General features: G+C 35.7%; 1 protein-coding gene across 1 annotated transcript in view; it reads left to right on the plus strand.

Annotated features, from left to right (window-relative positions):
- The window catches only part of LOC133200984 (TAR DNA-binding protein 43-like), a 54,255-nt gene extending 47,788 nt beyond the window's left edge, over positions 1-6,467 (plus strand). The window contains exon 4 of the mRNA XM_061336790.1: positions 5,114-6,467. Coding sequence (XP_061192774.1) covers positions 5,114-5,764 — 651 coding nt within the window. The 3' untranslated portion in view covers positions 5,765-6,467. The remainder of the gene's footprint in view (positions 1-5,113) is intronic.
- The last annotated feature ends 7,005 nt before the right edge of the window (positions 6,468-13,472 follow it).

A 13,472-nucleotide genomic window follows, 5' to 3' on the forward strand; every position in this document is an offset into this window, starting at 1 on the left:
TGGGGCCACAATGGACAATCAAAGTTTTACATAGGAATATATAGGAAAATTCTTTAAAAATCTTCTTCTCAAGAACAGCAAAGCCATGATTGGTCATATTTATATGGAAGCATCCTCAGGTAGTGTAGATTCAAGTTTGTTCAAATCATGACACCCAGGGGTAGGGTGGGGCCACAATGGATGATCAAAGTTTTAAATAGGAATATATAGGAAAACTCTTTAAAAATCTTTTTCTGAAGAACAGCAAAGCCATGATTGGTTATATTTATGTAGTAGCATCCTCAGGTAGTGTAGATTCAAGTTTGTTCAAATCATGACCCCCAGGGGTAGGGTGGGGCCACAATGGACAATCAAAGTTTTACATAGGAATATATAGGAAAATTCTTTAAAAATCTTCTTCTCAAGAACAGCAAAGCCATGAATGGTTATATTTATATGGAAGCATCCTCAGGTAGTGTAGATTTAAGTTTGTTCCAATCATAAAATCATGACCCCTGGGGGTAGGGCATGGCCACAATGGAGGATCAAAGTTTTACATAGAAATAAATAGGAAAACTCTTTAAAAATCTTCTTCACAAGAACAACAAAGCCAAGATTGGTCATATTTATACGGAAGCATCCTCAAGTAGTGCAGGTTCAAGTTTGTTCCAATCATGACCCCGGGGGTAAGGTGGGGCCACAATGGGTGATCAATGTTTTATGCAAAATACATAGGAAAAATTTGTAAAAATCTTTTTCTCAAGAACAGCAAAGCCATGTTTGGTTTTTTTCTATGGGTGCATCCTCAGGTAGTGTAGATTCAAGTTTGTTTAAATCATGACCCCCCAGGGGTAGGGTGGGGCTACAATGGGCGATCAAAGTTTTACATAGGAATACATAGGAAAAAGCAAGCCTTTTAAAATCTTCTGATGAAGAACAGCAAAGCAATAATTAGTCATATTTAAATGCAAACATCCTCAGGTAATGTAGATTCAAATTTTGTTCAAATCATAACCCCCCAGGAGAATAGAGGGGCCATAACAGGGGATCATAGTTATACAAAGGAATACAAATGATATATCAATAAGAATTGTCTTCCTAAGAACAGCATTAGTTGTCATATTAATTCAAAAGCATTCCTTTGAAGTATAGATTCAAGTTCAAATTCCCCCCCCCCCCCCCCCCCTTCGAACCACTTTGATATCAAAACTTTTCAAGACTGAACTGATTTCTGCTTTTTCCTACCCAGAGTGCTCAGGTGAGCGATGTGGCCCCTGGGCCTATTGTCAAGGGATTTCTGTTGGGTTGTGCCCCACCCACCCCTGGGCGCTGCAAGATAAGATAAACTGTTTTGCGTAGAGTACAAGATGTGTTTGTGAAACACTGATGCCCCCGTATGGCAGCTTATGGCGAAGGTTAAAGTTTCTCAAATGCAAGTCAAAATCCAGGCCAAAAGATAAAAAATGTTGGTACCCAAAGAAAGGTTTTGTCTCGAGGAATATACCAGTGAAAGCCCTAGCTGCAACTGTTCAAAAGTTGTGGCGAAGGTTAAAGTTTTTTAAAAGTAAGAAATCTTCAAGGTCAAGGTTAAAGTTGTTGGTATCCAAAGAAAGGTCTTGTCACAAGGATTACATATGTGGAGTATGAAAGCCCTAGCATCAACCATTCAAAAGTTATGGCTAAGGTTAAAGTTTTTCAAAAGTAGGTCAAACTCCTAGGTCAAGGTCAAAAGGACAAAGAGGTTGATATCCAGAGGAAGGTCTTGTCACAAGGAATACACATGTGAAGTTTTAACCCCAAGCACCAACTGTTCAAAAGTTATGGCCAAGGTGAATGTATATCAAAAGTAGGTCAAACTCCAAGGTCAAAAGGTCAAAGTTGTTGGTATCCAAGGAATGCCTTGTCACAAAGAATATACCTATGAAGTTTGAAACTCCAAGCACCAACTGTTCAGAAGTTATGGCCAAAGTTAAAGTCTCAAAAAGTTTTGCAAAAGTGGGTCAAAGTCCAAGGTCAAGGTCAAAAGGTCAAATATGATGGTATCCAAGAATGGTGTCACAAGGAATACACATGTGAAATATGAAAGTCATAGCTCCAACCAATCAAAAGTTATGGGCAAGGTTAAAGTTGACAACAGACAAACAGACAGACAGGACAAAAACAATATACCCCCGGAATCTTTTGATCAAGGGGCATAAAAATGCCTTTTACTATGATTTTTCATTAGTATTTCTAGTATTAATGCATCTATCAACAATGTTACACAAGATCCTAGTAAAAGTTTGTCCTCCACACCTTGAAATGCACGTTTGTTGTGAAAACAGGGTGGTGGATGGCGGTATGCGAATTTGGCGTTATAAAGAGAATTTTATATAGCAGGAAAAAAAAAACGTTCTTCAAAAATCATGGCATTATTGTGAGAATGGCGATGAATCAAATGGCGATAATTCGAGAATTGACTGTACAATACCAAGTTTGATGCACCAGATGCATTTCAACAAATTAATATTGACCAATTTGACATCTCATATATATATATATATATATATATATATATATATATATATATATATATATATATATATATATATACCTATCTATCTGGATGGTCTTTTTTCACCACAGAATGCATTTTTATGCCCTAGATCGAAAGATCCTGGGGGTATATTGTCCTGTCTGTCTGTTTGTCTGTCTGTCTGTTGTCAACTTTAACCTAGCCCATAACTGTCAAGGGTAAGGCTTAAATATTTGACATGACTGTTCATTATGACAAGACCTTTCCTTGGGTACCACCATATATGACCTTTTGACCTTGGAGTTTGACCCAGTTTTGCAAAATTTTACCAAACTTTAACCTTGGCCATAACTTTTGAAAGGTTGGTGCTAGGGCTTTCATACTTCACATGTGTAATCCTTGTGACAAGACCTTCCTTTGGATACCAACAACTTTGACTCTTTGACCTTGGAGTTTGACCTACTTTTGGAAAACTTTAACCTTTGTGATAACTTTTGAACAGTTGGTGCTAGGGCTTTCATATTTCACATGTGTAATCCTTGTGACAAGACCTTCCTTTGGATACCAACAACTTTGACCCTTTGACCTTGGAGTTTGACCTACTTTTGGAAAACTTTAACCTTGGCCATAAATTTTGAACGGTTGGTGCTAGGCTTAATACTTCACATATGTAATCCTTGAGACAAGACCTTTCTTTGGATACCAACAGCTTGGACCCTTTGACCTTGACCTTAGAGTTTGACCTACTTTTTTAAAACTTTAACTTGGCCATAACTTTTGAACGATTGGTGCTTCGGATTTCATATTTCACCTGTGTATTTCTTGGGAGAAGGCCTTTCCTTTGGCACCATTAATTTTGACCTTTTGACCTTGATGTTTGACATACTTTGAAAAAACTTTAACCTTTTCCATATCTGTTCAATGGTTCCTGCTAGGCCTTTCATATTTCACAGGTTTATTCCTCGAGACAAGACCTTACTTTGAGTTTCAACATATTTGATTTGCATTTGAGAAAGTTTAACCTTTGCTGTAAGTTGCCATACGGGGGCATCAGTGTTTCACAAACACATCTTGTTACATTATATCTTGGTTCATTTATGACGTTGGTAACTTTTTACTTGGTCAGTCATCTCTGCTCAAATTTCTTGGGCTGGGTTGTAAAAACACTGGCCTGGATGTTTGTTTTAAAAGATGATCACCTGTGACCTATTATCAGTGACTTGCTGCAAGGTTAATTATTGGTCGATATATATACCCACGAGACTCTTGCTTTTTGGACATGAACTTGATAGGTATTTAATTAAGGAAAATAATTTTATATGTCAATAAATTTTTCATAGTCGGCAAATATATTATATTTACTGTTAGAATACAGTTGTAATATTGGTTTTATGTATTTTTACTTACAGACATGACACCAGAGTTTTTAGCTCACCTGAGCTGTAAGCTCAAGTGAGCTTTTCTGATCACCCATTGCCCGTCGTCTGTCCGTCCATCGGTAAACTTTTCACATTTTCAACTTCATCTCAAGAACCACTGGGCCAATTTTAACCAAACTTGGTACAAAGCATCCTTAGTTAAGGGGATTTTAAATTGTTGAAATGAAGGGCCAAGTGCCCTTGAGATAATCAAGAAAGAACAAAAATAGGGTGGGGTCATTAAAAAATCTTCTTCTCAAGAACTACAGGGCCAGGAAAGCTGAAACTTATGTGGAAGCATCCTGGGGTAGTGCAGATTCTAAATTATTAAAATCATGACCCCCGGGGTAGGATGGGACCACAATAGAGAATCCGATTTTTACATTGAAATATATAGAAAGAAATCTTTAAAAATCTTCTTCTCAAGAACCACTGGTCCAGAAAAGCTGTAACTTGTGTGGAAGCATCCTGAGGTAGTGTTAATTCTAAATTGTTCAAATCATGACCCCCAGGGTAGGGCGGGGCCACAATAGAGAATCCAATTTTTACATTGAAGTATATAGAAAGAAATCTTTAAAAATCTTCTTCTCAAGAACCACTGGTCCAGAAAAGCCAAACTTACTCAGGTGAGCATTGTGGCCCACGGGCCTCTTGTTTTATGCACTGTGACAGTATTTTAAATACAGAACAGATTCTGTAATTTGATGACATTTAGAGAATCACAATCCAAATTACACAATGCGATCTTGCTTGGGATGATTAGCATATACATATACATGTGCAGTTAATGTCACATTAAGAATGGATGAGCCTTCATATTAAAATAAAACTCTACCAATAGTTTGTTTCTCTACCAGCTCTACAGACAGTTGGCTAGGGGAAATTCATTCATGACATTAGAAACTTGGAAGCAGAAATAATTAATATGGCCATATAAATAATGTTCATCCAATGACAATGTACTTTTTTATTTTATTTAAACAAGTGTTACTGATTGGTACTAGTGTATATTATAAAACATATTGATATTAAACAGCATTCTTCACTATTGCCAATGGTATGAAAGGCCATAAAACTAAAAATCAAGGCAATTTAGGTATCTGGACACTTCACCTACATGTATCCTGACGATTTTGTTTGGGAACCAAAGTGTCCAGATAAATGAGGCTTCACTGTATATTTATATTCTTTTTACTTACAGGAACAGAGTGGACCACCAATGAACAGAAAGGTATTCATAGCACGTTGTTCTGAGGACATCACTACTGATGATCTTCACAAATACTTCAGTAAATTTGGTGAAGTGTCTGACGTGTTTATACCTAAACCTTTTCGGGCCTTTGCTTTTGTAACATTTATGGATCCAGAGATAGCCCAGAGTCTCTGTGGAGAAGATCACATTATCAAGGGAACAAGCGTTCATGTCAGCAGTGCCACTCCCAAATCACTTGGGAAGTATGATGACCAACGACAAGGTGGTCGTGATAGAGATGGAAGGAGGGAACGGGATAGGGGTGATTATGATCGACTTAAACGGAGGGGGGACAACACCCAGTCAATCAGAAATGAGACAGCTATGGATCAAAATATGGGTATGAATTTCCTAAACACTGCCATGTTGGCAGCAGCACAAGCTGTGCTGACGGGACAGGGAGGTTGGGCCGGAATGGGGACAAACCAACAGCCAGCAGGTAGTCAGGACCAGACTATGACCCAGAGTTATCGTGGCTCCAGTCGTCCAGATAGTGGGAGTCAAAGCTACAGTGGGTGGGCCTATGATACTCAAGCTAGTAGTCAAGGAGGTGGGTACAGTGGTTGGAGTGGGAGGGGAGGGGCAAGTGGTTGGAGCTAAAACTATAAAATGAAATGTGAATTGAGAAAGACAAAGTATCAGGTGTAGCACAGTCTCTTGATTTAGCTATATAGCTTGAATTAAAGTTTTAAAGCTTTATTAAGCTATTCAGAATAGCTTGATAAAGCTTATATACAAAAATGTTTTTTGTAAGAAATAGATAAAAAGTCGCAAATATATGTACTATGGACTATTAAAAAAGCAACCCAAATCAAAGATAGTGATAACGTTTCAACATTGAATGCTTTTAAGCAAAAATATTCCATTGTTTGGATAACTGCATGTACACCACCTTGTGTTCCCTGAGGCGTAGATAAGTATGATTGCTTCAAATTTTGCTGAATTATTACCATTGCAATCAACTTGTTGACCAGAATTGACCTTCTTTAAATTTCATTCAGTTCCTTTTTATAGCTCCATAGTCTCTCAAGGAGACACAGTTTGATGAGCAATTAGTATTGTTTTCAGAAGAGTTCAAGGTTGAATACTATTACTGCACCAGGGTGCAACTTTTTGTACATGCTAAAAGAGTAACACATTTAAGAAAATAGTATGATTAAATAGCTAAATCAAGCTATTCTGAATAGCGTAATAAAGCTTTATAGCTAAATCAAGAGATTGTGTTTGACCTGGTTGTATGGGATGGCTTGAGGAACTACAAATTTTCAAGTAAGGGGTGAACCATTTTTATTTTTTTATGAAATACTGGGGGGGGGGGGGGGGTAACAATAGTTTATACATACATTTTTTTTAAAATCACCTGTGAGAAATTTGGAAAAGAATTGTGTGTGAAGTAGTGAACAGAGTTGGAAGCAAAGTGTGCATTGTTGGACTGATCAAGAAGATAAAATGGAAATAGCTTAAAGAAATGGGATGAGAACTTTTCAAAAAAAGGAGGGAATAAGTCAGATTCAAGAGAGATGCGAGAACTCTGTGAGCTGATATCTTGACAGTAAGAAAGGGAGTGTTCAAAGATCATTATTTTTCAGGATTAATTGTTTTGAGTTTGTGTAAGTGTATTATTGTTGTCATATAAAACAGAGCTGGTAGAGAGTAATGTTGTGCGTTCTGTTCCCTAGATCTGATAAATGATCTCAGAGAGACACTATAAAGAGAATTAGGGTTGCAACGGTTCTTGATTCTCCGTGTAAAGAGAAAACTGCTGTTTACACAGCTTGTTTAGCTTCTGTATTATTCCAGACTTTGGTTCAGTTTAGGCTTATCTTTTTAAAAGCTTTCTGTAGGCCTTTCAATTGCCACTAGGGTTCGATGTAAAGAACAATAACTCCTTACCAGAACTTGTTTACAGCAGATCAAGATAACTAATTTTTTTTTAAGTTTGTCAATTTCTAGCTTTGCCTGAGTGCTCCTTCACTATCAGTGGGATCTTGTGGTATTAAAATTCAGCAATTCAGAAATGGTTAACTTATTTATCATGTAGCTACCGACACTGTACAATAATTTGTAAGTGAAATTTTTAATAAAATTTAAAAGTGAAATCTACCCCCTTCTTAATATTAACCTGATTACATTTTTATACTTTGTCATTCTTCTTCTTGCATAGTATTAAGAATATTGTATTTAGAAATATTTATCTTTATGGAAGAAACACAAAAATGCACACACAAAAAAACATTTCATTATAACAATTTTTTATCTCATAACAACTGTCAGAGAGAGTTATAAATCTTGAATATAGTCTGTTTCCCATACATTTTCAGATAGATTGAAGACATTCTCCTTGTATTGATCAACCCTTTTGTGTACACTACAATACAAGGAACTCTTTTGTATATAACAATACAAGTAGATGCAGCCTATATGCCATTCCTTTAAATGATAAGTCATAAATTGGCAATTTATTGATTGTTACCTTAAAACACAACATCTTACAAATCAATTTATGATAATTTGACTTTTAGCTCTGCTGAGCCAAAGGCTCAAAGAGCTAATGCTCTGGCCATTTTATGCGGTGTGCGTAAACTTTTTTGAATATGGGCCATAGCTCAAGAACCCCTTGGCCAATTATTGTCAAATTTGTCACAGGGTATCCTTGGCCCAAGGGCTCCAGTTTACACTAAAACTAGGGTTGTGACCCTTAAACAAGGGGAGATAATTAGGAAAATGAATCGAAAGTACTGGTTGCTAAAAAATCTTCTTCTCAAGAACCACTGGGCAGATTATCACCAAACTTGCACAAAGGATGAGGATATGTTGTAGATTAAAATTTGCATGGAGATTTACCCTTGGGTAAAGGGCGTGGTCTCAAGGTCACTTCAAAATTGATAAAAAATTATGTTTCGTTAAATCTTTTATATTTTGCCCACTACAAGGCCTAGGATCATCAAATATTGTCAGTTGATGCATCTTCAGACCTCATATCATGATGACTCAAAAGTAGATCACAGTGACCACTTGCTGGTGGTGAGCTGCAAATTTTGGCATATTCTTGGCTCTCGGGGCCATTCAGCAGTGAGGGATCTTTTTCATGCCAGCACCTACTGCGACACGGGACCTTGGTTTATGAAGTCTCATCTGAAGGACCGACCGGTCTCCACGTCCCACAGTGGGATTTGAACCTGACACATAAGGATCAACTCCCTACTCCGCGACACTAGAGCAGGTGCTCTAACCACTACGCCATGTGACGTGTTGTGTTATGAAAACAACTTGAATGTATGAAAAATCGCTTTTCAGAATGTGTCTCCTTCAGAGTAATTGCAAGCAAAATTCTAAAAATTTTGGGGCTATATACACTATTTGATTTGTGACCAAACAGTTACCTTTGAATGAAATAACAAATACCAATTCCGGTCTTGATGGGGGGAGGGGGTTACCATTAATTTAGATGCCCTGAACATCAAGAAGTGTAGCTGATGGTATGTTTATGGTGAGAATCGAGACTTCTACCTAAATTTTGAAATTTGTGGCCTAAGAGTTAGATGTTCAGGTGTTAGGGTGGGGCTCTATTAATTATATAATGAAAATGCACAAGTTCTCTCTCCCCTTGAAGATTTTGCAGACATATTTTTTTATGAAGTACATGGACATTGGTTATGATGACCAAGGATACCTCTTCCAAAATTGTAAAATTCATGGCCCCATGGTCAGCGGCTCTGGTGTTAGGGTAGGGCTATATTGATCGTACAGTGAAAATGCATTTATTCTTTAAAAATCTCTCCCCTGGTAGCATACAGACTGAAGTGCAATACCTTGTCAAATTGTAATAGAAATGTGAAATATTACTTGACAATGGGTGATGTTATGAAAATTATTACATGTACATGCAAGAAATGTATGTTCATATGGTTTACAGTATGTATATATTTGTGTATAGCATTAAGCATAAGAAAACAAATATAGCATGTAGTTAGAGGTCACACATAGAAATCTTTCTCCCCTCACAAACCACTGTCATACTGGACTGGACTCGGTTGACAATGTTCTTTTCAATCTGCGAAAATTTTCAATGGTACTTTCAACTACATGCAATATTACTTGTAAGTATTATAAAATGGAGCAAAGAAAGAAAGAGACTGAAGCACAAAAAAAACTGAACCAAACAATTAACTGAAAAATTTCAGAACCGTTGCAACCCTAAGAACGAGTGAAATTTTTAAAGAATAGAAAAAGTGATTTGTAGCAGTTTGAGAGAATCAGCGTCCAGGATTAAATGAAAATTATTTCAACATATAAGCAAGAGGTTAAATAAAAAAAAGTATGAAAGGTTTTAAAGGTCAGAAGAAGGAAGAAATTCTGTTTGAAGAAAGATTCACAACCATACACTAAGGAAGAAAACAAAAATGCTGTTTTTAAGCTGGGGTATTTTGATAACTTCTAAAGTGACCAGGTAAAAAGGAGCAGACTCACTGACTTTGTAGTTTACCTGAGCTGAAAGCTTATGAGTTTTTCTGATCAAAAAGTGTCCGACTTCCATCTGCCTTTTGCATACGTGTTAAATGTCTGTGAACTTTTCAACTTTTAAAAGTTTAATACTTTTAAACATACAATAATTCACACCTTCTTACAGCGCACAGTTTACATTCAGCTCTGTTGCTTTGTGTTTAAATTTTGTATCCCACTCCTCGTTCAAATGTGGCCGCAGACATCAGCAAGCCATGGTCATATCGGTGTTAATTAAAATGCAATGTGTACTAATAGCGATTAATGGAAAATTGGGTTTGAAATCATTTCGAATCTTACATATTATTTTATTTCACTCTATGTCATGCTTATTTTTATCAATCCTAACCGCCTGTGCATTTATTCATTTCTAGTTTTATGCATTTTAATTGCCGACTTAACCACTAGGTTTGCAATAATTTATTTTTCTGTCTCATGTTTTAAACTAACTGCATATACACATGCATGACAATGGTAAGTGGAGGTGACATTTCCAATTCTCAGGAAAATCGAAAATTAAATTAATCACTTCTGAATTTGCATTATTTGCAACCAAATTTATAATTGTATTGTACAGAATGATATACTTATGCATTTCTTATATTTCATCAAATAAACAGAATATCCCAACTACACAATTTTACGTGTACATGCTTGTAAGTACATGCAGTTTTACATGGAAGAGCGCCCAAAATATATACATCCTGAGTTTTCAGAATACGAAGAAAAAAAAAATAGAAAATTCCCTCTATACTGTATATCCCTCTATACTGTATGTTTCTTTTTATCTCTAACATAAATTATCAATTAAATCTTGAATTTCTGTTTATTTGAGGTACTTAAATTATTGGTCTGCTCAGCTGATAATGAGTTTTTTTAATAAAGGTAATATTAAATTCCTTCTGGTCAGGCATTGTAACGGTTGGTGACATCGCAATTAGACATTAGTAGATTTATTTTCACCTAATTTGTTTTCATTGAGTGTTTTCATAATTAGAAATAAATTGCTGGGGGATATCTTGTTCTCTCTGATCACATTGATAGCACGTATGAACAGCAGTATGAACACATCCTTGTGTACATAGCAAACGAATAATTCACAGATAAGAAAATCAGAAAAAAACATGTCTCCATAAATTAAATACACAATCACAATGATGTGTTTTGAATGACCAGCTTACAGTTTTTTATCCTTCATCCATGCATTTATACAGAAAAAAGATCCGATTCGGTAAATTATAGCAAACAAGGTTGAAAATTGTCGGACTTTTTTATGTCCAAATTAACTTCAATGAACGAACGTTTTCAGACTTAAGTGTTCTTAATAAAACCTAGTGGTCTGGGTTTGTCAATTTGTTTTAGATCAGGACCTTTGGTAATATTAAAAAAAAATGTGTTAGTCGTTTGAATGGCAGTATATCCAAATTGTAATTAAACAGCCTATCAAATATATCACAGCATCCATAAAAGGATGAAACTTTGTTTTGTAAATAGTGTTCTTACAAATATGTAACAAATCTTAAACAGCTAAATAATTATGTAATTTTTCTAACAAATACTTATTTGGTTCTAAGAAAGCCACACAGTTGTATACAAATATTCCAAAATAATCTTTCATATTTAATGGACTGACAGGTGATCAAATTTCCTCTCATCACCCCACCCCTTAAATGAATACAATGTTTTCCTTCAGAGCCGAGAATGTTAATTGGTTGGTTTGTTCAGGTACATATACATGTAGGTGAGGGCTGGTGTTGACTTCTGAGAGAAATCCACAAACTATTTTAATGTAAACTAATAATCATACGTGTCATTTGTTATTTGTGAATCGTCAAATTAAATGAATGAAAAACAAGGTCTGCAACAATTAATATCTGTGACTAAGCTTTCCTATTTTATAAACTTTTTAAGGTCTTTCATTTTCTTTCTAAAACTTAAAAAAATGTAACGAATTTATATGTTCATTGGAGTGGTCAATTGAGCGTCGAAGTGTGTACTATTAGTTTCTGTGGGTGGGGGGAGGTACCATTTTCCGTGCATTTGATTTCCGGAATTTTGCACTGCACTTCCGACAATTAATAATTTCATTTCAAATATTTATTATTTTCATTCCGGATTTAATTTAATTTTAACAAAATAGATGGAATTAAAATTTTAATAGGATATAAATGGTGAATGGCTGAAAATTTATACAAGTACAGTGTACATGGTACTTACGTCCTTTGAGCAGTAAGGGATGAAATACAGAGAAAATGATCAGCATTCAAATTTAAAAGACCATTCAAATAATACAAATCAGGAGCAGTGCAAACACGAACCTTTTAAAATCAGAGGTGGAATCAAATGCCATGGATCTGTCATGTTGTAAATTTTGAACTTACCCGTTGGCAGTAAATACAAAATTTACATGTCATGTTGTAAATTTTGTATTTACTGCCACCCGGTAAATTCAAATTTTATAACATGAAAGATCCTTTTCATGCTAGCACTCACCCCAACACAAGACCTTAGTTTATACAGTCTCATCCAAAGGATGATTTGCGTCTCGTTTGATCTGATGATCCGCGCCTGTCAACGAGACGTGATACGGCTCTTTGGATCAAGCTACTGTTATAATAATGTATATAGATTCAGGCCCCCAAAGGGGTTACGGATATAGAAATTGAATTGATATAAAGATGAGCACTTTTGATTTTTAGGTAAAAGGTTTTACAATGAAATTTTATATCTTTAGTCAATATGACTTTGGATTTTAAGGTCAAAAGGTCAAGAACCAAGGTTAGAAATTTATATATTGCATACATACTCATAAGGTGATCACATTAATTTTCTGTAAGCGTATTCAATGATTCTTAATGTCATGAACTACTTTAATGTAAAAAAAAACCCTTATTGATTATAAGGGCAAAAGCTGAAAGATCAAGGTTGACCTTTTTTTCCTTTCTGCATATATTTTTCAGTTCTTCCTCCCTCTTTTTAGGTCACCTGAGTCACTCAGATGACCTATTGCTATTTGTTTTCATCCGTCGTCATGCGTAAACTTTTCTCATTTTCGACTTATTCTCAAGAACCACTGGGTTAATTTCAACCAAACTTGTTACAAAGTATCCTTGGATGAAGGAGATTCAAGTTTTTTCAAATGAAGGGCCACACCTCCTTCCAAGGGGAGTTCATTAAGAATTAGTGAAAAATTAATGGCATCTTTTAAAAATCTTCTCAAAAACCACTGGACCAGGTAATATGAAACTTATATGGAAAGATCTTCAGGAAGTGAATACATAGGAAAAATCTCCTCCAGAACCACTGGGTCAAGAAAGATGAAACTTAATGTGGAAACATCCTCAGTTAGTGTAGATTCAAGTTTGTTCAAATCATGACCCCCCCAGGGCTAGGGAGGGGCCACAATGGACAATGAAAGTTTCACATTGGAATACATAGGAAAAACCTCGAAAAAATTCTTTTCTCAAGAACAACAAAGCCATGATTGGTTATATTTACAAGGAAGCATCCTCAGGTAGTATAAATTTAAATTTGTTCAAATCATGACTCTGGGGATAGGGTGGGGCCACAATATTAATGGACGATCAAAGATTTACATATGAATACATATGAAAAATCGTGAACAATCTTCTTCTCAAGAATTGCAAAGCAATAATTTATACGGAAGCTTCTTTGGGTAATGTTAATTCAAATTTGTTCAAATCATGACCCCCTGGTGTAGGGTGGGGACACAACAGGTGATCAACATTTTAGTTAGGAATATATAGGAAAGATCATTTAAAAATCTTCTCAATAACAACAAAGC

This window comes from Saccostrea echinata, unplaced genomic scaffold (assembly GCF_033153115.1).
Source record: "Saccostrea echinata isolate AGI-Se365-2 ecotype Australia unplaced genomic scaffold, CSIRO_AGI_Sech_v1 ptg000042l, whole genome shotgun sequence".
Taxonomy (NCBI): Eukaryota; Metazoa; Mollusca; class Bivalvia; order Ostreida; family Ostreidae; genus Saccostrea; species Saccostrea echinata.